This window comes from Microcebus murinus, chromosome 1 (genome assembly GCF_040939455.1).
Source record: "Microcebus murinus isolate Inina chromosome 1, M.murinus_Inina_mat1.0, whole genome shotgun sequence".
Taxonomy (NCBI): Eukaryota; Metazoa; Chordata; class Mammalia; order Primates; family Cheirogaleidae; genus Microcebus; species Microcebus murinus.
Genome location: NC_134104.1, coordinates 5207965 through 5233246, shown reverse-complemented (window position 1 = coordinate 5233246; position 25282 = coordinate 5207965). Strand labels below are relative to the sequence as shown.

Here is a 25282-nt window from a genome sequence, read left to right as displayed (position 1 = left end):
ACTAGGATGAGTACAGGGGTAGAATGAAGAATAACAAGTTGCATTAGGTAGAGCCCCCGAGAATAGAACTGGAGCTGTGAATTTATACGCAGTGGTTTATTAAGGTGCTACCAAGAGAAATCAGAGAAAGCGTGGGGGGAGAAAGGTTAGAAGAGGGAAGAAACAAGGGTGAGATACCTAGTGAAGTTCTAGCTTTGGGCTCATCCTGCATGGAGTCAAGGATGGCAACTTCCAGGCATTTCGACTCTCTGTGCTTGTGGGAAATGCAATTTCCGTAGCTCAAGGGCAGTCACAGAAGGAAGCTGTAGGAAAAGCGCACAGAGGCTGGGATATGGGCACACAGAGAGCTGGACAGAGTATTTGCGAAGATCTGGTGGAGCAATGAGGCCCACTGCGGTCTCCCCTTGCCGGGCTTGGACCTGCTCACTTCTCACCTTAAGCTCATTTCATGCTGCCAGGGCTCCTTGAGGATTGTGCTTGATTTCAGTTTCTGCGGACAACCCTGTAAGGGGACAGCTATCAGGGCAATGTAGACCCTGCTGCCGTTGGCCCCAAGGCCGACGTTGTGACATTCCCCCCCTCTTTCCTCTGGCAGCCCTTCTAGGCTCTCTTACCCATCAGAGAGCGTTTCTGCTTGTTGGGGTGGCTGGTTTGATGAAGTTGCCAAGACCCTCATTGCTGAGGGGGTGGAGCCCTGGTCACCAGGCCCATTTCGGGTCACGGTTGTTGTGACTTCCGGTGCATAGTTAAAAATGGGCATGGGAGCAGCAAGAGATAGCCTAGCTAGTCACTTGAGTGCCAAACATGTTCCTTTCTTCACCATCACAGGAAACCCTGCCTATTCTTGACAGCCAAGGCCAGTTACCCTGCAAGTGTGGGGACACCTTTATTTGCCTGCTGGACTGCTGTTGGGAAGACCCCACAGACCAGGCAGCAGCTGTAGCTTTAAGTGTGATGTGAGTCTTACTGTGTCTCCTGGTGGAAGCCTCTCCTCTCTGGTCACCGGGGCTGCACACCCCACGGAGCCTAAAGTTGTGGGGATAAAATCACATATTTCCCTGTGAGTCACTAGGACTAATGGTGAGTAAGGTCACATCCAACCCAAACTTCAGCTTCTGGATGCATGTTACCCCACTGGGGACAGGACACCCCCACGGGATGGCTGTAGGATTAAGATATCCAGAGGGACAGCACCCCAGCCCCACAGGGTGTTGCCTCCAATCTAGCATCTCAGCTACATCTTTGAGATGCCCCTGTAACGCCCCGTAGTAGCTTCTGGATGAAGCAGGACCAGTACAGCCCATCGGCATGGCCCCAATGTCATGCTTCCTTCACCATAAGTGGGTCCCTTGGTTTGAGACAATAATTGACATGTGAGATCTCATGTTGGGTACATCCCTCATTCCCTGAGCCCTTAGATGCTGGGTAGGTCTGGGCAGAAAGGGCAGAACAGCGTGTATTAGTCCTGATCACAATGAATTGTTATCTTTTCCAGGCCAAGGAAGAGGAAGGAAGACACCAAACCAAGGTGCAATTTCAGGCAAAGTCTCAGGCTAAGACTGTCTTTCGGGGAGAATGGAAGAAGAAGTTACAACTAAGAGTCTGCTGTTGAGCAAGGCCATCGAAATATAGATGGTAACTAAAGCTGTGGTTGAAGGTGGGATTCTAAAATTGCCCAGGGTGAGAAATGCACAGGACTGAGGGGGGAAGTCTGGCAAAATACACATTTGGTGGAACTTTGGAGAATGAGGACCCTGCCAATAAAATTGAGAAGAATTAGCCCAAGGGACAAAAGAACCAAAAAACAGGAAGAAGACAATTTCTGCAATGTTGCAGAAGGGGTTAACCAAGATGAGGGTTTCTAAAGGGCCTGGGATCCTGCCACAAGGAAGTCACCTGTGGGCAGGAGGACAGCAGCTGCAGGAGGGGAGGCAGGAGACTCTGGGAAGAAAACAGGAGGTAAAGACGTGAGTCTACAGGATGCATGTCTTCAGCACGCTGCTCTGTGAAGGAAGGCACTGTGGTTTGAATGTGTGAATAATCTATTCATGGGTTAAAGGATTAATGTGTTATCATGGCAGTGGGATGGGTGGCTTTATAGGAACAGGAAGAGAAACTGAGGCATGCTCAGCCCCCTCACCCTGCGATGCCCTGCACCACCCCGGAACTCTGCAGAGAGCCCCCACTAGCAAGAAGGCACTCCCCAGATGTGACCCCTCAACCTCAGACTTCCCAGACTCCATAACCAGGTGTAAAATTACCCAGTTTCACTACCTGGGTGGTTTTCTTTACAAACTACCCAGTTTCAGCTATTCCATTATAAGCAACAGGAAATGGACTAAGACAGATGGAGAAACTGAGGACAGTGTTTTGAGCGAGTGGAGGGTGAAGGAAGAGACACTTTTCCACTGCTGGGCAACACTGGAGCATGTTTACATGTGAGTGTGAGAGGAGATACAAGGGCAAAGGGGTGGTGAGAGTCCCGCAGGGTCGGGAGAAGCTGGGTCCCGAGTGCAGGTGGAGGGATGAGGTGTGCAGGGGAGAAGGGAGCTTTCCCCACTGCGCTGGGAGTGGGGCTCAGGAAGGATGTGGCTCAGAGGAGTTTGGGGGAGCAGAATGAGGAAGACATACCTCTTTGGTGGCTTTTGATTTGTTGGGAGTCTATCTGCTGAGAGTGAGGGAAAGAGGTGGGATGGGAGCTCTCGGAGGGTCCTGAATGTGTGACCGTCAGACATGCTGGCCCCAGGGGAGCCTCGGCTGGCTGCGGAACGCCGGCTCCTTCCTGACCATCTGGTTCACGTTTCCAAGGATGAGACACGCTATGTCCCTGCTGCCCGCTGCGCTATGGCAGGAGCGGCGGCCGGGGCCAGAGGGAGTTGACTGGGGTCTTGCCCAACTCGGACAGACCACCAGCCTTTTCACCGCCAACTGCAAACACTCCTTTTCTGCTGACTCTCACGCAAGGGTACCCAGCACAGACTTAGAAATCTGCTAAATGGGACGTTCAGGGAGAGCCCTACCTAAAGAGGAATTTTTATTTAGAAGGGACAGAGAGAAGGTCCAGCGTTTCAACACTAGCATGTGAGATTTTATGCAACACTCAGTAAAGCCTCCGGTACCTGAAATCTGAAAATAATCAGGTTGTTTCTTTACCTTCCTTTTCCCTCTAGGGTAAATAGCAAAAACATAACAAATATCTGGGTTTAGGGTTTTATTAAAAAGATTACAAGCTGTCTGATACGCTGGGCTCACGGACAGTTAGAGCATCCTTTTAACACTGCATGATGCGCCTGCACACCTACATTGATGTCACACACATCTTTTTTTTTTTTGTATTTTTATTTTTTTATCTCAACATATTATGGGGGTACAAATGTTAAGGTTACGTATATTTCCCATGCCCCCATCCCCCCTCCCACCCGCCCGACACCCGATAAATGTTATTACTATATGTCCACTTAAGTGTTGATCAGTTAATACCAATTTGCTGGTGAGTACATGTGGTGCTGGTTTTTCCATTCTTGAGATACTTCACTTAGTAGAATGGGTTCCAGCTCCATCCAGGAAAATACAAGAGGTGCTAGATCACCATTGTTTTTTAAAGCTGAATAGCACTCCATGGTATACATATACCACATTTTATTAATCCACTCATGTATTGATGGGCACCTGGGTTGTTTCCACACCTTTGTGATTGTGAACTGTGCTGCTATAAACATTCGAGTGCAGGTGTCTTTTTCGTAGAGTGTCATTTGATCTTTTGGGTAGATGCCCAGTAGTGGAATTGCTGGATCAAATGGTAGATATACTTGTATCACTTTGAGGTATCTCCATATTGCTTTCCACAGAGGCTGAACCAGTTTGCAGTCCCACCAGCAGTGTAGGAGTGTTCCTCTCTCTCCGCATCCACACCAGCATTTATTGTTTGGAGATTTTTTGATAAAGGCCATTCTTATTGGAGATAAGTGATATCTCATTGCGGTTTTGATTTGCATTTCCCTGACGCATCTTTTTTTTTTTTTTTAATGATTCTCCAGTTTGGGCTGCTGCCTGTGCTGGGTGCCGGGGGTAAAAAGAGGAAATAGATGAAATGCAGCCTCAATGCCTCCCCCCAGCCCTCCACATACTTTCAAGGAGCTCAACTATTCCTTGTTGAGCTGGAAGGGCCACAGAGACCTTGTGTTCCCCTCAAGTCTGTTTACCGATGTCCAAACCACACGTCCTTGCCCGAGCCCTCCTGGGGAGCTCCTGGAGGACAATGGGCCAGCTCGGAGCCTCTCCGTGTGTTGTTCCTGCCACTGCGCCACGTGCCTTGCCAACCCCAGATCCTCCTGTGACTTTACACCGTTAAACAAGCACAGCTGTCAAAGTCTGCAGAATGGGCTCGTGAAACGGGGAAGCAAGTACATCTTGGGAACAGTCGTTGGGAAGGATGGACACCAACCGGTCCTTAATGACAAGGACACTCCCTTCCTGTGCGCTCCGGCCACGCTCCTCGGAAGCATCGCCGTCATTCTTGGCTCCATGCAAAGCTCTCTCTCTTCCTCCTCTCACTGGAAGCGCAGCGCCTAGACGTTGAGGCTTAACCCCTGCTGCAGACGTGGGCAGGCTGCCATCCACTAACTGGAGGATCGTGAAAGAGCTTTAAAAGAGAATCAACTGGAAAACGTGAGTGGAAGTTTCAAGGAGACAGGAGTGCTCCCGTGTCTCGGGGCTAAACAGTCAGAGGAACAGGTACAGTATCGGGCTGAGACTACATCAAAATACGATTCGGTTCTAGCCTTTGCATCTTCCCCTGGCTGGGGCTTTACTTGGCATGGGCAGGATGTGTCCCCTGAGACTGCCATCGATCACCTTCCTGGGCCATAGCAGAGCCACCTCTCGCCTGGGCCGGGGAAGCAGACAGGGGGCCATTGGTGTGGCGTGGGGGGGGGGCGTATTAGATTCGGGTTCCACCGAGCCGGGGCAGTGGCTGCACGGAGGACTGTGCTCCTGCTCGGGGCGGGGCTCCTGGTTTCCTGTTTACCGGGGTCTTCAATGCTGGATCAGGACACCACAGCATCCTCTCGCCCTCTATAAAATTCGTGCCTTTCTAAGACACTCACAATTTCGGATCCAGAAACAGGAAGCATCTTTTTAATAGACTGCTAAACCACTTTCCCATAGCGTAGCAAGAGGAGGTCCCCTGTATTTAGTGAGGCGCTCAGCCCTTAGGGGAACCTCAGAGGATGAAGGATTAAGGCAAACACTGAATTAATTCCTTGAGGGTAGAATCCCCGTCCCCACACCCAGCGTGGTTGGAAATGCTGAATCAGCTTTCACTGTGATGCCAGGGGGGACGTGGAGACCCAGCTTGGTGGCAGTGTGGCCCCAGCACTGCTGCTCTTAAGGACAACTGTGTCCATCCCTGACCTCCCGCCCCCCACAGAAATCTATGTCCCAGGTGTTTCTTCTCCTTGGAAAGATTATCTTCTTCAGGCCGGGCGCAGTGGCTCACGCCTGTAATCCTAGCACTCTGGGAGGCTGAGGCGGGCAGATTGCTCGAGGTCAGGAGTTCAAAACCAGCCTGAGCAAGAGCGAGACCCCGTCTCTACTATAAATAGAAAGAAATTAATTGGCCAGCTAATATATATATATATAGAAAAAATCAGCCGGGCATGGTGGCGCATGCCTGTAGTCCCAGCTACTCAGTCCTCAGTCCGGCTGAGGCAGCAGGATCGCTTGAGCCCAGGAGATTGAGGTTGCTGTGAGCTAGGCTGACGCCACGGTACTCACTCTAGCCTGGGCAACAAAGTGAGACTCTATCTCAAAAAAAAAGATTATCTTCTTCAGGCAGAACGCAGCCCTCTCTGGGGAGACCCAGTGCTAGAGATAATAAACGCTGTCTTTTCTTCTTACACCTGGTTTGAAGTTTCTGGAACACAAAGGGCTTTCTGGCTGTGCCCAGCTTGTCTTGGGAGATGGAACAGGCCCTCCTTGCCATGTGCTCAAAGTCACTCTTTCCAACTTTTAAGTTTTTCTTTCTTTCTGAGAGATTGGGGAGAGAGAAAGAAAAAAAAAAAATAACATCCCCACCGACCTGCCTACAATTTGTGAGTGGGTCACACTTGCAAGTCTAAGCTGCAGTTAGACCTTCTGGAGAGTGGGGAGGGGCTGGCGCTGCCCCGCCTAGTTTGTCATCGTGGAGGACTGCAGACAACCAGACTCTTACCCGGCTTGCAAGTTGCCAGGTCAGTCTGCCTCAGCCTCACGGATGCTGCTGGCAGGAGACACGAGACTCCGGAGCCAGAGAGTGAAGACGTTGTTTCTCACCGCACAGCACTCAGCCTGAGTGCCATATTCCCATCAGTTTCCCCGTCCCCCCAGGACCCGTTGGGGTGACATGAGGTGACACGGGGTGACACAGAGCGGTCCAGCTGGACACTGTGCACAAAGTGGTTTGCATCAAGGCTGAGGAGCTCTAAGCCTAGGAAACCCCAGACTTTTCCCCCAAGTCAACAAATCCTTATAGGGCGCCTATACCCATGGTGCTGTCTTAGGATCGGGGACCAAACAGTGAGCTCTGTCCTTGTGGATCTGGCACTCTAGACAGGGAAGACAGGTAATAGACAAAAACCATCATAAATAGGTAAACTATAGAGTAAGTTAGGAGATGATAAGGGCATGGGAAAAGGGCTAGAGCAGATACGAGGAGCAGGGATGCAGGGGCCGGGGACTGTGGTATTAAACAGGGGGCTCAGGGGGGCCTCACGGAGAAGGAGACGAGATGGGGCTGCAGACGGCAGGGGCGGAGGGAGCCTGCCCGGAGCACCCGACGTCAGGGACCAGTGAGCGTGTGAACCCGGACCGCCTGTGGCTGATGCCTAGGAAACTTTTAAAGGAGGCTGTTGGCAAACGTGCCGGAACGCTGCCTCTGAGAAAGACATTGTTTTTATTATCCAGGTCGGCAAGCATCTGCCTTTTGCCCAGTGGGGAGATACCATCTCTGCCTTCCAGTGCTATTTGCTACGCAAACATGCTTGGAAACACAGTCCAGACAGAAGCTACCCAAGCCCCAGCTCAGAAGCCACGTACAAGTGCAAAGGACCTGCAGGGCCTTCCAACAGTTGTGTCCCCTCCTAAGCTCCACGGCTCGGGGTGAGCCAGGTCAGGCTGAGGCCCATCCAGTCTCCTGCCCCACCTAGCCGGGGTGAGGGGCTCAGCTGGGATCCCGTCCGCAGTTGCCATCCGACCCTGCAGTGCATCTGCGTGTCAGGGCCCTCTGGTAGGACACCCAAGGGCTCTGCCATCACAAGTCTTCTCATGCAAACAAACGTAGCTTAAGCAAACAGTTTTTATGCAGCCCGAAGATTCCTTCTTGACGTGCGCCCTTGTTAGAGATCACAGCAGCTTGGTTTTCAAGACCTGCAAAAAACTCTTTCCTCCTCTCAGCCTCACCGCTTCCACTCTGTGTTTGATGGGTCATCCTGGACCAATGGGTGGAGAAGCAAGGTGAGGCTCAGGAGCCCTTGAGATTAAATTGTGGCTATTTAGTCTTTCCGGGAGCTCTTCAGAGAGCTGAGATACTCTCTGGGCCACATTCTTCAGAAAGTTAAAAGAGACTTTTTAAATATGAACATACTGTTTGTTAGGTTCTTTGGAACCTTTCCAGGGTAGATGGCCTTTAACAAAGTAGTCCTCGGGTTCCTAATCCTACGCCAGCTCCCACAAGCCGTGCACCATGGCCGCAAACTGACTTACAGCCGTTCAGAGCTTCTCTGGGAGACCCCAGCCATGCCCTTAAACATCGCATGAAACTTCTGTCATAGGGGGGACTCAGGCATCGTGGCACCAGGTCAGAGGGACCTTAACTGAGTGGTGATCCGCTGTTTATTTCGAGAGCAATTTGGGCAACTGTGTTCTGTGTACCTTAAGACAGTATCAAGAGTCCCCGCAGCAAGGCTCAAAGCCGACGGGTGGAATTAGAGATCGCTCAGTCGAGCTGCAGGTCAGCTTCATGGCACGTCGCTGCTCTACCTTCTCAGCTACTCCACCTTCTTCTCTTCCTGGGTGGCCAGGGAGGATGTGGGCGTGAGAAGGAGTGGTCTGGCAGGCCTGCGAGGTGAACAGAAGCACCAGGCTCCCGGGGACAGTAGGAGCGGCGAGTGCCGTGTGGCTGGCTGGCCGTGTACCCCTTGCTCACTTCGGGAAGGTGGCAGTTTGCAGGCTGCCAGCGGGTGGGCGCTGAGGAGGAGACCCTCCACTGACCCGGCAGCTATTGGCAGGAGGATAAAAAATGTGTCTGCGTTTCACCATTCTAAGATAAAATATTCTGTTTGCAGACTCGGGCTAATAGGATGATCTCCCCTAAACAAACCAGATTAGAGACAGAGGTCCAGAAGAAATTAATTATTATCACTTTTAATAATAATGATCTTATTAGTGTACAGTTCCCCTATAACCTACAGCCCGGGGCCCCTTCATAGACAGCAGTGCCGGGCTCCGGTCTGAGAGATAAAGAGGTGGACTCTCTCATACAGTGCTCGCATGTGGAACCCACTTGAATGAGTGTGTCTAAGGCAGGCGTCTTGAAAGCAATCCATTCCAGAGGCAGACAGGATGTGGAATTTTTTTTATTTTTGTACAAGTTGAGAGAAAAATTTTAAAAAGGTCAATTTCTAAGTTTGGGGAATATAGACGTTTTAGACTGATGAAAGATAGGGCGTTAATTTCGTTCCCCCCCCAACAGAAAGTAGCGTTTCATTTCTTTTGCACAAAACAAGCAGTCTGTGAGTTTGCGAGCGTGTCCTCCTGGGTTCAACTCTGCAACCACGGCAAGAAACGACGCGCCCCTCACGCTCACGGCGCCGCCTAACGCTGGAGCCCGCGCGTGGCGTCTTGCCAGGGTCCTGGGCTCATTCTGTGTCACTGACCCTAAGAGGAAAACGGGCCTGCCTGGAAAACCAGTAGAAGGAAGAGATGATGGAAAAGAAGGAGGGAAGGAAAGGGCTTTCTGAGTATGTTAGGAGAGGGCAGTAATTAGCTCCGGACTATGTGGGTGGGCATTTGATCGCCGGTTCTTGTCCACTTTCCGAATCTCCGACAGGAAGCCCCGGTTATCCTTCCCGTTTAGGTAGAGCCTGAAATGGGGTGTTGGGGCCAAGGGAGGGTGACTACAGTGTTTCCCCGAGAATAAGACAGGGTCTTATATTTATTTTTCCTCCAGAAGACACCCTAGGGCTTATTTTCAGGGGATGTGTTATTTTCCCCTCAAAGCCTCAGCTTGCAGCACGCACAGGATGGCCGGGACCCGACAGGGGGAGCCGACCTTGCTCCTTTCCGGTCCCCTCTGGGATAGTAGCTGTCACCATGGGTCGGGTGAGAAGGGCTGCTCGTCGTCTTTACCGCTCCGAGACGACATGCACGGGTTGTGCAGATGCGCTGCGTAGCCACGCCCGTCACTAGGGCTTATTTTCGGGGTAGGGCTCGTATTGCGCAAATGCTTAGAAATCCTGCTGGGGCTCATGTTATGGGTAGGTCTTATTTTCGGGGAAACACGGTAGCTGTTTTGAAAGTGCACCGGGCAAGGGTTGAGTGGAGACCACACGTACTAAGATGGCTCATTGTACATTTGGATGCCAGTCACAGCAGACACAGAGCAAGTCACGGAGGGAGGGCGGGACGCAGGGTCCTCCACCCGGGGCTGAAGCTGGGGCTCAGCGACTCCAGGGCAGGAGTCAGGCGAATGTTCCCCGTGAAGGGCCAGGTAGGAAACACTTTAGGCTCTGTGGGCCACGCAGTCTCCGTTGCAACCACTCACCTCCACCATGGTGGCACGGAAGCAGCCACGGACAACAGCAAACAGTGCACACAGCCTTGTTCCAATAAAACTTTATTTACAAAAACACCAGGAGGCTGGCTTTGGCCCACGGGCCATGGTCTGCTGATCCCTGGCTGTGGCTGGCAAGGAGCAGACCCTTGCAGGGGGCTTGGACGGCTCGGGCCGGCCTTGCATTGCCACGGAGACCACCCCGCGTTTTGTCACCTCCGGCCTGAGAGCACAGGTGGTGCCCTCTTTGCTCTCCCCAGCGATGCCGGAGGGGTTCGGGGCCTGAGTATCTTCTAGGATGGACTGAGATGGGCTCTGGGTTCGGGCCTGGTGTTTCCAAACAGAAGCCTCAGTAGGAGAGACGACCCAGAAATCGGTAGGAGACAAGAGAAGCAAGACATGGAAATAAAGGCAGACGACCTTTTCTTTTTTATTTCGCTTAGACAAAATGCAAAGAGTGTCTCATTAAATTAAAAAATAAACAAAAAAAGAAGACCGAATTGATTCCCCCCCCAACCCCTTCACTGACGGCACTCATCCTAATTAACAACGAAAGAAGATCGAATCGAGGACCCGGTTTCTAATGGGAAAGAAAGGTGTGCGAATGTGACTGGAGTCTCCCCCGCCCCCAAATCAGTGTTCCTTTTCGACTCACAAACCGGCTCATTGCCCCCCTCCCCGTTTTCTCTGGCGACTCCTGTGTGACAGAACTTCCAGTCAGAAGGTTGAATGAGTCCCCCATGCACTTGGTAGAAAATCAGTAAAAATGCAATAGCCTGTGGAGATCATAAAACTGGACTTCTTTCCCAAAAAATCAGATGCCCAGGCAGATGGAGCTCACACTCAGACAGAAAAAAAGCAGGAGAGTCTTTGCACTGTCTGTGGTTTCAGTATTTTCTCTTTTTTTTTTTTTAATATATTTTGGCAATTTTCTTTAATTATAAATATTGGAATTCCGTAAAAAAAAGGTAGCTTTGATTGAATTGTTTAAATTGTATTTACAAACCGCGGTCCAGCCATGCTGTCTGTTATACCAGGGTGTACGACTTGGCGTAGGGGTTGTTCCCTTTCAAGTGGCCCCGAGAGTCGAGCAGGGATTCCTGGGAGCTGCTCATTTTAGCTGCCTGCCCCAGCTCTGCCCCCTCTCGCTGAGGTAATGTGGCCACGGCCCCCGGCGGCTGCCTCGCCTGCCCTTCCCTCGTGGAGGAGGCGGAGGAGGAGGCTTCCATCGGGATGGGCTCGAGGACCGTGGGGCGCTTCAGGGTCCGGCTTTTCTGGGGCTCCAGGCACGCCTGTCCTAAACTCAGGTCCCTGCTGGTGCCCGGGCCGCCTCGGTTCAATAAAAAGTCCATTCTAAGGTATGGAGGCAAATGTATGAGGTCACCTGGAAACAAACAGAGAGCAATTAGCTGGTCTCTTCATCGGGCAAACGCGTGCAGAGGTGCAAACGCCACTGTGCACGGGGGCGTTTCCCAAGACGCCTCGGCAGAACCCACCACAAAGACGGGGAGAACGGTCCCCGTACCTCTCCACTGGGCGTAGAAGGGCCCCGCTTTCCCTACCGTGCATTACCTTAGGCTCTTCCATGTCGTCCTTGGTCCAGAGAAATGGAGGTAGCCAGAGTCTTCAAAACACCACAATTGAAAAAAATATATCTATATATCTCAAAGGCAACGACAGTGTCCACTGGGTACACACTGGGGTAGACGGAACCCGGCACGTGACTGGGGGTACCGGGAGGGCACAGGGTGTGAGGAGAGACCCAGGGATGCTGAAGAAAAAAAGCATCCCGGAGAGCCAGCCCTGGTCTTGGCAGTCCTACAAAACCACGTGCCCCTGGCCAGCCGCTTGGCCATGCGTTTCTGTGATGGCGCTGAAAACACCGCAGCTATGGCCTCCTCACCAGGCCTTGCCTACCTGCTACCCTCCTCCTGTGTCGCTTCTGTCTGTGTACAGAGGTAACACCAGCCTACAGGAGTTGTTAAACAGAGGATTGGTGTTTCTACTTCCTTCTCAACACCCCTCACTTTGGCCTCTCTGGTGCCATAGAAACGGGCCCTCAGGTCTCCTCCAGGAACACCTGCTGCAGGGCGACAGATTGCTGATGACCCCAGCTGCATCCCCCAAACGCCGAGCCTACCCTTCCTCTAGGCTGCTCCCAGCCAGGGATGAGCACCGCAGGGTCCCCTCCTGGAGACCACCGCTGCCCAGCAGGGGACTAGCTCACAGACCACGTGTGCTCAGGGATTTCCCGTGGTCCCGCTGCAGCCGTCTCAGGAGGACATTACAGCCTGAGGCTCTTCCTGCCCAACCCCAACAGGTGTCAGACCCGAGTTGTGGTCCCTGGATGCCCCCTGACTCCTCCTGCTTCCTGTCTCTCTATTCTTCACAAGAGTTTCCCCAAGAAACTCCTGGCACAGCTAATCTGCCCGACACCCGCTTCTTGGTAAACCTGACTTGGCCCAGATTCTATCAGCATCAACTATTGGGATCATTCTTTTGAAGGTCTACTATGACCTCTGAGAGCTAAATTCCACAGTTTCTTCTTGGTGCTCATCCTACTTATATTATTACGACATTTAATGCTGTATATACTCCTGTTCTTGGAACTCTGAGCTGCCACAGCCCTGTGGTCTCCTGGTCTCTTCTTGTGTCCCTGACGGCCACTTCTCACTTCCCTTCCTGGATCCATTTCTCTAACTACCCCCTAAATACAGAGTTTCCCTAGTGGCCCACTCTCAGCTCTCTCTCGGGGAGCTTGGCTGCTTGTTGCATCTCTTTATAAACAGCTCTCACGTCTACCCTTTCCATTTTGCTCTCCTTCCTGATGCTTTGCTAGGAATTTCCACACAGTGTCCATCCCTTCTGAATTTTGAACACCACAGTCTACAAACTCAGTTCATGAAGGCCTGCCCCCACCCCCACCCCAAAATGCTGCTCTCTCCTGCGTGCCAATCTAGAGTAATGTCAGCAACCTCCTTCCATCCTTGAAACCTCGGAATCCTCATCGACACCTTCCTCTCCAGGTTAATTCCACTGCAAAATATCTCTTCACTCCTTTTTATTCCCATCTCCACAGCCCTGGTTCACCACTTTAATGCATCCCATCACCCCCTGAAATGCTTGAGCACAGTTAGGGCCCAGCACTAGATGCACTTTGCAACCAACGCTGGTTGGCGTGAGCTGGACTGACCTTGAATCCGAGTTCTGCTATTTTAGTACAGACAGTGCACATTCTCTGGCCCAGTGTGACCACCTTTCTCACTTTAAGACACATAGATAAGGCGTATTTGTGCAGCACACTGGGATGAACGAAGGAGGCCCTTCCTGGCCATCTTGGCATCTGAAGGACCCACCAGCTTGGCACATCTGTAACTTGCGGCATGCCAGGTGGGAAGCTCTGGCTAGAGAATGGGCTGGGAGCATGCAATCCTGGGGCCGAAAGCCCAGGGAGGAGGAGGTGCAGGGGGAGAGATGTGATGATGGCCTGAGCTCAGGAGGCAGCGGTGGGATATAGAGAGGAAATTAAATTGCAAGATATGAAGGAGGCCCAAGGAAGATGGTTTTAGAATTGATGACAAGTGGAAGTGGTGAAGTAGAAGGAGGGGCTGGGATGACTCCTTCCGGGCTCTAAACTCAGGAAACTGGGGGGACAGGGGAACTGTTAACTGTGCAAGGATGCGTAGGGAAAAGTCATATTTTGATGGCAAAGATAACGGGTTTGGTTTCAGACATGCTGAGTCTGATGTGCTTGGGGGACATCCAAGAGGAGGTGCCTAGTAGGCATTTTAATCCTAATAATGTATCTCTAGCACAACACATGGCTCACTTTCTGAATCTAAAACAACTGAAAATTCTTGTTTCTTTTGCTTCAAAATATCCCCTACTTTCCTTATTTTCCTATTGGCTCACAGTAGTCCATCCAGCCTTCTTTGTCCAGGCCTTGGACTCTGAAAGTGTGGGCCTGGGGTTGGCAAGACCCCCTGCGCCAAGTGGGGGCTGCCATTAGTTGGCTGCCATGGTAACAGGGCAATGGAAGGGATGTGTGATTAAACCCCAGAACCTTAGTAAACGCCAACAAGTTTACCCACTGACAGAGAATAACCAGTATAATAGAAGGAAAGGACTCCTCAAGGGTATAAGAGCACTAGAAATAAATAAAACCCAAGACAAGCACTGAAAAATGCATCTCATACAATTTAAATGAGACTAAGATTTCCCCAAATGCTCTTACTTTTCTTAACATTTTCTTCCCAGGACAAGAGGGACAGTGACCTTATTCTTGGGAAATCTACCAAATGATATGCATGTCCTTGCATTATTACATTGCCATGCCACTGGGTATTATTTATGATCCAGAAATTCACTTAGCATTTTCTCATTGGCTTTTTCAGGATGTCTTTATTCTATTAAACGATGCCGGGTAGTTATATGATTTCATTAAGAACTGCAGCATGCAATTTGCCAAAATGACCCCAGTGACACTTTGGGTTTGGCTCACTGAAATCAAAGGCACTCTAATTGAACGTTGGCTTTATGCGGCCAACTGATCAAAGGGAAGCCCAACAATAAGTACCTGGAAAATAAATTGGCCATAAGACTCCTACAGAAAGAAATTACATAATTTGGCATTCTTGTGAAAAGGGTTCTGGTCACTCGATGCATCTGGGCTTTGGCTTAGAAAAAAAATGAAGGCATAAGGCTTGCCGTTATAGACTCTGATGTTGAAGGTTCAGGAACACCTTGCCATATTAGCTTTGTTTCTGAAAGATGCGAGTATTTAATTCTTGAAACTTTATGGCATTGAAAATTACTGATGTTCATTTATGAATATAAATATGCATGGATATTTATGGATATATTCTTTAATTTTCTCTCTCTAGAGGTTAACTATTCACAAACAAATGTCATGAGGGAATTAACAGAGCTGACATTAAGAAATAAATCGGAAAATTCCTTTGTAATGTGAAGGTCATCTTGCATGTTAATCGATCAATACACACTAACTGACCAATTTTGAAATTTGTGTATTTTTATATATCCAATTTCCTGCAAGTGATTATCTGTCATTATTTTTTAAGAGCACAGTAAATAAATTACATTAATTTGCTTTTTTACTTATTTACGTGAGTAATATCATTTTTATCATGTTGTTCCAATATCTGAGAAAATGTGAAAGACATTTACCTCCAGGGTTACTTCAGAATGTAGGTCGAGAATGCCTCTTGCTGTTTCTGAGACCCAACTGGCTCAGGAGCACTTGGCATATTTGTAATGTGTTGTAACAGGCTTGGGGCAAAATCTTTATTCCAGCAAGTCCCCACTGAATGCACAGGGCTTATTAACCCCCTAAAAAGCAACAGCATCTTGGTCCCGGCTGGATTACAGAATGCTCAGGTCTTAGGTTGGATGGAACAAACATATTTGAAATCAAAAGACAAGGCTCATAATATCAGCATCCTGCCTTCAGGGGCTCCCTGGATGCAGTGATCCAGGGGTTCAAGTAGCTCAAATATAGATTGAGGAATGAAAACCCTCCACAATGGAAGCAGCTCAGTGTTACGTCTTTATGTACGAGAACTCCGTGCTGCAGGTCTGCGAAATATCTCTGTGCACCCAGTCTCTCTGAGTGGTCAGTTGTTCAGGCAAAGCTTTGTGAAGTTGTAGGGTGCTCTAATTAGCTCCCTCAGACAGTGTGTGTTTCCTGGTTAGCACCCAAAGCTGCCCCTCTGACCCTGTGCACTCTGAAAAGGAGCCCTGGCAGGAACTCACACACTTATGGGGAAGAAAGCAGCGGAGTGATCAGAGGTGAGCTTTGCCCATTAAAGTCCCAGCCCATGTGCTCGTCCAAATACCACTTAGGAAGCTGGATGCTCTAGCTGTCTGTCCATTTCCTGTGTTCTTCAGACGCCTACACGTGCCAGGACAGCCCATGCAATCATGGCTTCAGGAAGAGAGAAGTGAAGTGGGAGGCGGCGGCTTTTCTCATCACCCCCTGCCCCCCTCCACCACCTGCCTGTGTCACACGGGAACCTCGACTCTAACTGTGGTGATGAGGAGCAGAGGTCAGGATGACACTGCCTGCATTTGTCTGACTGGTATAGTTGTGGGCTCAGTTTCCTTATCCATAAAATGGGAACAGTAGCAGAATCTACCATTGAGGGCTGTGGTGAAGATTTAATTAGATAATGCATGTAAGACTTTACCTGGATGAGGGCATCTGTCTCCACAGGCCTTTACGGTTTGGTTCAGCCCTCCCAGGTGACCCATCCCTGGCATGGAGCGACACACCCCATAGCCAATCGGCCAGGACCCTCTTGAGCTCCCCCACGCATCTGAATGTAGCAGGTACCTAGGAGAAGTTCAAGGATCCTTTCTGCTTTGAACTCCAGAGTCACCACATGGGGTCACCACGCCATGGGTGCTCACCTCCAGCAGGTACACGAGCCCTCGGCATCCTTGTGTGCTAAATCCACCTGCCACATGCACCGGCATAGCCAAAGTCCACTCTTAGTACTCTGCTTCCAGTAAAACCAGCTACAGTGGAATTCACTGATATTTTTGGCAATGATTTGCACACTCTATTATGTTGCTTCTTCCTCTTTGCTTCCCTCTGGCCTACAGTTCTCCACGTTTTCCCCTCCTTGCTCTCTGCTTCCTTCCTTCCTTCCTTCCTTCCTTCCTTCCTTCCTTCCTTCCTTCCTTCCTTCCTTCCTTCCTTCCTTCCTTCCTTCCTTCCCTGCTGACTGCACCATTTCCTTCCTTCCTTCCTTCCTTCCTTCCTTCCTTCCTTCCTTCCTTCCTTCCTTCCTTCTTTCCTTCCCTGCTGACTGCACCATTTCCTTCCTTCCTTCCTTCCTTCCTTCCTTCCTTCCTTCCTTCCTTCCTTCCTTCCTTCCTTCCTTCCTTCCTTCCTTCCCTGCTGACTGCACCATTTCCTTCCTTCCTTCCTTCCTTCCTTCCTTCCTTCCTTCCTTCCTTCCTTCCTTCCTTCCCTCCTCTCTGTCTCTCTAGCCTCTCTCTCTTCTCTCTTTCTTTCTCTTTTGCTTCTTTCCCTGATTTCTTTCCTTCTGTTTTATCTTGCTTGTGCTGCAACTTCTACCCATGAAATCAAAGGCACATAGAAGGCAAAGACGCAGGTAGGAGAGGGATAAGGAGAGAGAAGGGAGGGAAAATCAGACCAGAAGAGCAGCAGGACTCAGTCCCCCTCATGACAGCAGGAGGGACTGGCCTGGCCTCCCCCACGTGCCTCCTCCCCCTGCTCACCAACTGCCTCACTCCCAGCTCCTTCCCAGCCAGCTGAACACAGCTCAAGTCTCCTTCCCAAACCCAGCCTGAATACAGGGGCCAACAGAGTCCCATCCGGGCCTTTGGGACAAGGTCCGCCTGCTGACTTTTGTAGGTCGTACCTGCGCATTTGCATACCTGAGCCCGTGTGTGTGCTCTGCCCCGGAGGCCCAAGTCCCTGGAGTGAGAGGCACGTAATGAAAGCTAAAGGAGCGGGGACATCTGTGGGGAGGGGAGAGCTGTGAGGACGGAGCCCAGAGTTGACATGCTGGGGCAGATGGCGTCAGAGGTGGCTGCGGTGGGCAGGCAGGAGGGTGGATGGGGATCAGAGAGATGGAAACACACACACACACACACATGCACACACACACGCATGCACGCACACAGAGGTGGCAGAAGAAAAGAAACAGGCCATGCAGATCCATGGAGAGATGAAAGCTAGACGCAAGGAGTCACAAATAGAGAACAGCAGATGGAAAAGAGGGAGCATGGGAACTGATCCCCATGAGGCAGTGGTAAAAAGCAGCGGAGAGAGGGAGAGAGGCCCCAGAGAGGAGGGCACGATGAGGATACACGTGCGCTACCCACGATGAAACAGCCCTCGGGGAGCCCTGGAGATTCCAGTGCCCAAGGACAGCCAACAGCCTGCCCTCCTGGGGCACCCGATTCCCACCCTGGCAGACAGGCCCGAGCTGCGCCCACCACTGCCCTCCGGGACCTTCAGTGCCACTGTCCCTGAAAGTCCTGGTTTCTCCCCTGTCCCTAACCACTCTGCATCACTAACACCCCCCCATCCCGGTCCTGAGCTGGTGCAGAGCCCCCTGCGGTCACCGCACCCACCCGCAATTCGTGCCCAGAGCCGGCCACCCCTACTGAGGCCACATCTGAGCCACAGCTGGATGATGATGGTGTGAAAGCTGCTGGATTACACCTGCCTCATTTTAGCTGAAAACCAGAAACACAAGACTTCCAGAACTTTCTCAATATATTCAGACTCACACCCGGTTTGAACGTATTTCAGCTCTGGGGGAAGGATGGCAAAATCAATACTGAAACAGAACAAGAATGAATCGATTCAGGAAACCTATAATGGGTGCGCATCCCATCCGTCCATCCTCAAACAACGGGCCCTGCCCGCGCCACGCACCACACCAGGGGAAGAGGTCTGGAGACCAGATCGGCGGTTCTCTGCCGAGGGTGATTTTGTCCCCTATAGGGGACATGTCGAGATGTCTGAAGACACTTTTGGCTATCACAGCGGGAGGGGACTGGTGTCTATGGGTCAGAGGCCAGGGATGCCGCCCAGCGTCCTGCAGTGCACAGAAAGCACTGCCCCCACCACAAAGCACTGTCCTGCCGCAAATAGGGACACTTCAGCCCTGGAGAAACCCTAGTGTAGATGAGCAAAGTCCATATCTCCAAGTGGATCCTTACTTCACTTTCATTTGACTTACAACACGTTGACCTCAACCAGGATAAGGAACTGTACTCCTCAACCTCAGAATGCTAGTTCAGGAGCAGTTACGGGCTCAGTTTTTGGAAGAAAATAAGGGATGGTCCCACGGAACGGTGGTCAGAAGACAAAACCCAAAGCCTCTCTCCTTCCGAAGCTGATGAGGTGGGAGCGGATCACGATGGAGAGAGCACTGGTTCAAGAGTTCAGAGCTGTGCGTCGAAATCCTGCCACTGCCTCCAAACAGCTCTGTGACCCTCTGAGCCTTCATGTCCTCATCTCTACTCAGACGAAAGGGGCATGATACTTTCTAAGGACACCTGTAAGCCTAAAAGGGTCTTTCTGACGCTCTGAGCTATCTCACCTAGGAAAACTGGCTAAGTACATCGGTATTGGACATTTGGGGACAAATGTGGAACAAATGACTGCATTGGTGGGGGCCCGATATTCCGAGGCACTTTGCAACACCCTCCTTCCTCCTCCTGTGCGACACTTTGTTCGTCAGAACATGTGCAAACGCACATCTGTTTCCCCAAGTCCGTGTGGAATGAAAGCGAATCACAATCCTTAAGGGCTTGAATCCTCTCTGGGGACACATGAAAAAGAACTTTCATCAATTTCCTGCAGGTTTAACATCTATGCTTGGATGGAGCTGGGTATTGATGCAAAAGTTGGAAGCAAAGCAGGAGTTCTTGAGTTCCAGCAATTTCGGTGAAAACCGGAGAGATCCGACTTGCAACAACACCGCAATGTCAAAGAGCGAGTTCTCAAAGGGAGTGTGGCCACGTCTGTCCATACCAGAGGCAGACGGGTTCTAACACTTCTTTAGTTTAATATTAACGCTGCAGCACGGTAATGAAAACTAGTAAATGAATCTCTCTTGGTAAATGAATCTTCACTCCCAAGCAGCAACCAGGAAAAACCCTAAATAAATAATGTGAGATCGATATCAGAGGCCCATGTCCACGGATGCTATTACCATTCTTGGCTCGTGCTTAGGAGGCTTCATGCATTTTTAAGAGCTCATCGATACTGTGATCCTCCTGCTTGCCGGTGAACTTTAAAAACCACACCGAGGTATGAAAGTAGGGCTCTGAGTTTGTTGCAGCTCATGAGTGTTCTGAAAGAAAGTAGTTCTGAATAAAAGCAGGATTAGAAAAACCTTCCCTGGGTTTTAGGCAAGCTTAGAACTCGTTAGCAGGGATTTTGGAGCGCCCGCTGGGGAAGGATCCATTAGGTTCAGAGACAGACCAGCCCCCACATGAGACTCCCTGGAGAAACGCACATGGGGGACCACCCCGGGCAGAACCCTGGCTGGGGGCTGGTCCCTGCTGTGGCATGACGCTGGCAGGCCCGTCTCAACAGCCCTGTAATCGCACCAAGGAGGGAGCCGTGCTAGGTTGGAGATGGCATGCCAGAGAGAGGATGCGTGCATTTTGTGGGGTTGTGGGAGGCCAGAGGGATGGAGGCTGGAAACCAGGGGCCGAGGCTGGTGGGGAGACAGGGCTGATCCCCCCCCCGAGTCTTGGAGGTCTCCAGCCTGAGAGCAGTGGGGAGCCGCGGGGCGGGGGCTACACGTGGCAGGGGTGGCCCTATCAGCTGGGGCGATGGCTCGTTTCTTCCTTGCGTGGGAAACAGGACACGTCGGAACTTGGTGCCAGCGGTGTCCACGCAGGACCTCGTCGGACGGTGATGGTCTCTGCTGTCTTCTTCCTACCTTTCTGCTCATTTCCCTGACCATCATGTTGCTTTGGTTTGTCTCGAGATCTCACTGAGGTGTGTGTGTGTGTGTGTGTGTGTGTGTGTGTGTGTGTGTGTGTGTGTGTAGGGCGTGCTGTCTTCCACGAGCTGGGCATTGTATTATTTCTCGATTACCCTGGTCCTTCTCAAGATTTACCTGTTGTGTCATCACATCCTTCATGTCCCTTTGCCTCTGCGAGGCCTTCCTCGGCCATCCTTTCCAAAATGCTCCCCCCACCACTAGATTTTATCCCCTTCTTTGATTTACTTCTCTTCCCAGCGCTTAGCATGGTCTGAAACTATACTACTTGTCTGCTTGGTTGGCGTCTGTCTCCTTTCCAGCAATGTGAGCTGCTTCAAGGTGGGGTCTCCGTGGGCCTTGACTACCGCTGCACCCCCAGCTCCTAAAGCAGGGCCAGTTATTCAGGGGCACTCAATGAATGTCTGCCAGAGGAAGACAGGGGGTAGGGAGGTTGGGAGGGAGGGAGCAGGGCTATCTCTAGAAGGGCAGAGCCCAGAGCCATGCAGTGTAAATGTGTGTGCACCCATGCAGGTGTGTGTGCATGTGTGCACACCCATGCAGGTGTGCGCGCATGTGTGCTTATGTGCCCATGAACGTGTGCATGCGTGTGCATATGTGCCCATGCATGTGTGTGTGCATGTGTGCCCATGTGCATATGTGTAGGCAGCAAAGATGCTTGCATTGGAAAGGAGGCCCCTTCCACAGCCCTTAGAATCACACTCACGATAGAAATTTTGAAATGAAATGTTAGTGATGTGCACAGGGAGGAGGATGCCAGCCTCAAGGCTCGGGCCCCAGCTGCCTGAACCAAAGGAGAAGGAGGAGGAGGAGACACCTAGCTGGAGAGCAATGACGTGTGAAGCCTTGGCTTTGGGTTGGGAGCAGCAGTCTGAGCCGGTGTTCCTGCCAGGAGCAGATCTCGAGTCCTCAGGTGGCGAGAGAGATTCAGGTTCGTGAAGTTGTGGTTATTTAGCACTGAAGATTTCTAGAGTCTAATTTTGATTCAAGAGCCACGTAGACTTCAGAGAGAGAAAACAGCAGGATCAAAATGACAACTGAGCGCAAGACAGCCAACCTTAGCCAGGACAGCACCGACCTGTAGAGAGGTCAGCTCTCCTGCAGGTAAGGGCACCTTCAGGTAAGGGCTCCTGGCCTCTCTGCTGCCTGGGACCCGCCTCTCATTCCGCAACCTCATTTATTAAACACACACTCTCAGGAGAGAGTGACGTGCAAGATGAATGGATCCTAAAATCAAAATCCAATAACGGCTTCAAATAACTGGTTATTCAGAGAATCAACAAGTTGTCCCCAGGCAGTGAGTCAGCATTTCTAGCTGCAAAACCTCAAGTGCATTCGCTTGGGGAGGGGCTGAGCTGCACAACTTCACGGCTGGCAGTGCAGAGCTCCAACGGGGCTGCCACGAGCCCACTGCTTGAGGCCAGGCTGCACCAGGGTGTGGATTTGAAGCTTTAAGAGATGCAATGGCATCTCGATTACTGAGGATAAACATCATGAATAAAGAAGAAGCTGGAATCCAAGAGCGTTAGAAACTGGATCAAAATGCTACCCGAAACCAAGAATGGATATTGGAAGCTCCCCTGACCCAGAGGAAGAAAAGCTGTTAAGTTTTCCAGTTATTTTTCAGAGGAACAGAGAGTTTTGTTTATTTTCGCTCGTCTTCTGTTTTTAAAGATGGGAATAGTCATCGCTTGTTGGAGACGACAGAATGATCACATGATTAGCATTTTTCATTTTGTACAAGTCCTAAAAACCTGGCTGCCTTGTGTATGGCCATCCACCATTCACAGGGGAGCACCCCTTTATCTGTTGATGAGATTTCCTTTTGATTTGTTAAGGGCAAGAATTGAAAATAAATCACTTTGTCTAAAGGACAGCTGAAAATGGAGTAGACTTAAGTGTTCTCTTGTATTTGACTAATTACTTCTAATAATCGAAATATTATGACCAATTGGTTAGTCTCATGATTATCACAACCATAATATATTCATTCATTCAGTCACGTTTATAAAGCACCTACTATGTGCCAGGCACAGTGTTGGACATTTAAAAATAGTTCTTGAATGCTAACCACGTGACTGCCAGGTAATTGCTAGGCCCTGGGAAAGATGTATGAAGATGAGTAACGCATGTTTTCTGTTTTTCTGGAGCCACAATCTGGCCAAGTTCATGTAACTTGGTCCTGATTTGTAGAGAATCTTTGAAAGTTTGGGATTGTAACTACTGGTACTGAACATAGAAAAATAGAACAAAAAGGTAAGAGAAAAAAAAGGATCAACAAAAAGAAGAAGAGCTAATTGTTGAGTAGTGAGATCCAGAGATTTTGAAGACTTCGAACAGAAACAGATAGTGACTGACACCGTCTAGAACCAAGAGGGCACAGAGGTAAAGAATGTGATTTAAAAGCACAATGCCGGGTGTGTGGCTCATGCCTGTAATCCCAGTACTTTGGGAGGCTGAGGAGTTTGAGACCAGCCTGGGCAACATAGTGAGACCCCATCTCTACAAAAAAGAAAAAAACTAGCTGGGCAGCCTGGGTGACAGTGTGAGAACCTGTCTCTAAAATGAATGAATGAATGAATAAAAGAAATTTAAAAAATTAAAAAGCACAGCTCAGGAAGCTGCTAATTTTGATACAGCCTCTAGTCAGCAGGACAATAAATCGCAACCTTGTGTTTTGTGCCCAATGTTGAATTTAGTCGCATTATAAAGGAGCAACAGAAAGGCTTCCAAAGGCTGAAATATTTCTCTAAAGCAGCGGTCCCCAAACTTTTTGGCACCGGGGATGAGTTTCATGGAAGACAATTTTTCCACAGACCAGGGTTGGTTTGGGGGGATGGTGTGGGGATGATTCAAGCACATCACATTTATTGTGCAGTCAAACTTATCTGCTAAGGATAATCTGTATTTGCAGCTGCTCCCCAGCGCTAGCATCACTGCCTCAGATCATCAGGCATTAGACTCGCACAAGGAGCGCACAACCTAGATTCCCCTGCATGTGCGTTTACAGCAGGGTCCATGCACCTGAGAATCTAGTGCTGCCGTTGATCTGACAGGAGGCGGAGCTTACGCGGTGATGCGAGCAATGGGGTGCGGCTGTAAATACAGATGAAGCTTCACTCACTGGCCCGCTGCCCACCTCCTGCTGGGTGGCCTGGCTCCTGACAGTGCTGGTCCCCAGCCTGGGGGGTGGGAACCACAGCTCTAAAGCATATCGAGTGTTCCATAATGACACAGTCATCTAGGGTAGACAAAACAAAGTCTGTAGATATTAGAACTCACATTGATTTAAGAAATCATTCACATCTATAGTTTAAAAATAATTCTACTCTAAATAGTATATCAAGGCTAATAGTAACGTAGCTGTGATCTTTCAGTTGTTCAAATGGATCCAGGCAACAATGCCGGGAACAAAGTCCAACTTTAAAAAAATATCTATTATTAATCCCGCCCTATGAACAACATGCCATCAGAAAGTAGCCCCAAACCTTTAATTATTTAAAGGCCAGCACAAAGAGGACGGTCACTTAACCTAGAAGCTCATTTATGCTCTAAATCACACACGAAGGGGAAATGGTGACCATGTCATCTTGGGTGGAAGCGCAAGCTACTAAACTGGGGTGATGTGCAAATGAATGAGGTGGGTGCCTTCCAGGACTTCCAAGGCCACTGGAGGAAAATGAAAGCAGGCAGCCGGGGGAGGAGCGGCAGCACACCTGGAGTCCCCGTGGGATTCCAACAACCACATCCAGGAGACAACAACAGAAACGACTTGTATCGCTGGGCGCTTTCTCTGCAGCCGCTGCACATGCACTGCGCCACATGTGTCTCACACAACCCCAGTGGTAGGCACCAATGTTACGCCCATTTTACAGATGCAGCAGTGAAGCCAAGCAAGGCTAAGCATCATACTCCCAGGCTCATTTTCCCCTCTCCTGCCGTCTTCACCTTCAGGCTGAACAGTTGCAGAAAGCCACGGCAGTTACCCTGCGTTTTTTCTGCATTTGCCTTGCAAATCAATGCCGCTACCACCAAAAAACCTTGAAATATTGTAAAAAAAAAAAAAAAACACCCATAAATAACAGCTCGTCCTGTCCTTTGCCCCGAGGAGGTAGGCAGAAGAAGAATAAATGAAGCCGTCATGCTTTATTGCATGCTGGCTTGAATCTTGAGTCAGTTTGGAAGATTACTTGCTGGATAGACAATTCTTATTTTATATATTTTTATGCATTTAAAAGGCTCATTTCAGCTGGGCCTGGTGCCATAAAAACCCAAGGGAATGGCTGTAATTCAAAAGTGAAGATAAATTTTTGAAATGGAACCAATACAATGGTCCAGAAAATGGATGAAATGAGAAATAAAACTGAATTCGACAAGATTGGATAGGTCAGTCCATGAAGGAAAGTCTACAGGAAGCTATATCAGGGTGGAAAAGAAAAAGTGATCACTCCAGTGGGAACCCCAACTGACCACCAAGCGTTGGTTTCACTCTGAAGATGTGTTTTATTTGCTCTGCACAAAAGGTTTCCAAATACCTTAGCCAACACTTAAAAACCTGAGTTTTCATGTACAACCAAGATGTCTGGCTTCTCTTAAAACACTCACCCATCCTAGGCCCCTCATTTCCACTTGAGATCAATTGGCAGAGCCTTCTGGAACCTTCTCCTTTAGACACCCATGGCCTCTGCAGTCGCCATGTCTCCATCCCCACTGTGACCCTGCTCCCTGAAGTCTTCGCTCATTCACATTATCTGCCAGGCCCTGCACACCTTAGACTTTGCAGCTGTCTATTCACACGTGCTCAAGTTGAAGGCCAAACCACCAGCTGACCTAACATTAGCCTGTTACTGACCTTCATGCTGCCAAGTTCCCAACACTGGCTACCGGGAAGACCTTTCTCCTTCAAAAGCCCTCAGTGCAGCAATTTTGAAATACAGTCTGCATGCGTTCGACA

At 50.1% G+C, this 25282-nt stretch overlaps 1 protein-coding gene across 1 annotated transcript in view; it reads right to left on the bottom strand.

Moving 5' to 3' along the window:
• Nucleotides 1-9426: 9426 nt before the first annotated feature.
• Nucleotides 9427-25282, bottom strand: part of DSCAM (DS cell adhesion molecule) — a 682487-nt gene continuing 666631 nt past the window's right edge. Inside the window, exon 33 of the mRNA XM_076000082.1 lies at nt 9427-11192. Within this exon, the coding sequence (XP_075856197.1) occupies nt 10837-11192 (356 nt within the window). The 3' untranslated portion in view covers nt 9427-10836. The remainder of the gene's footprint in view (nt 11193-25282) is intronic.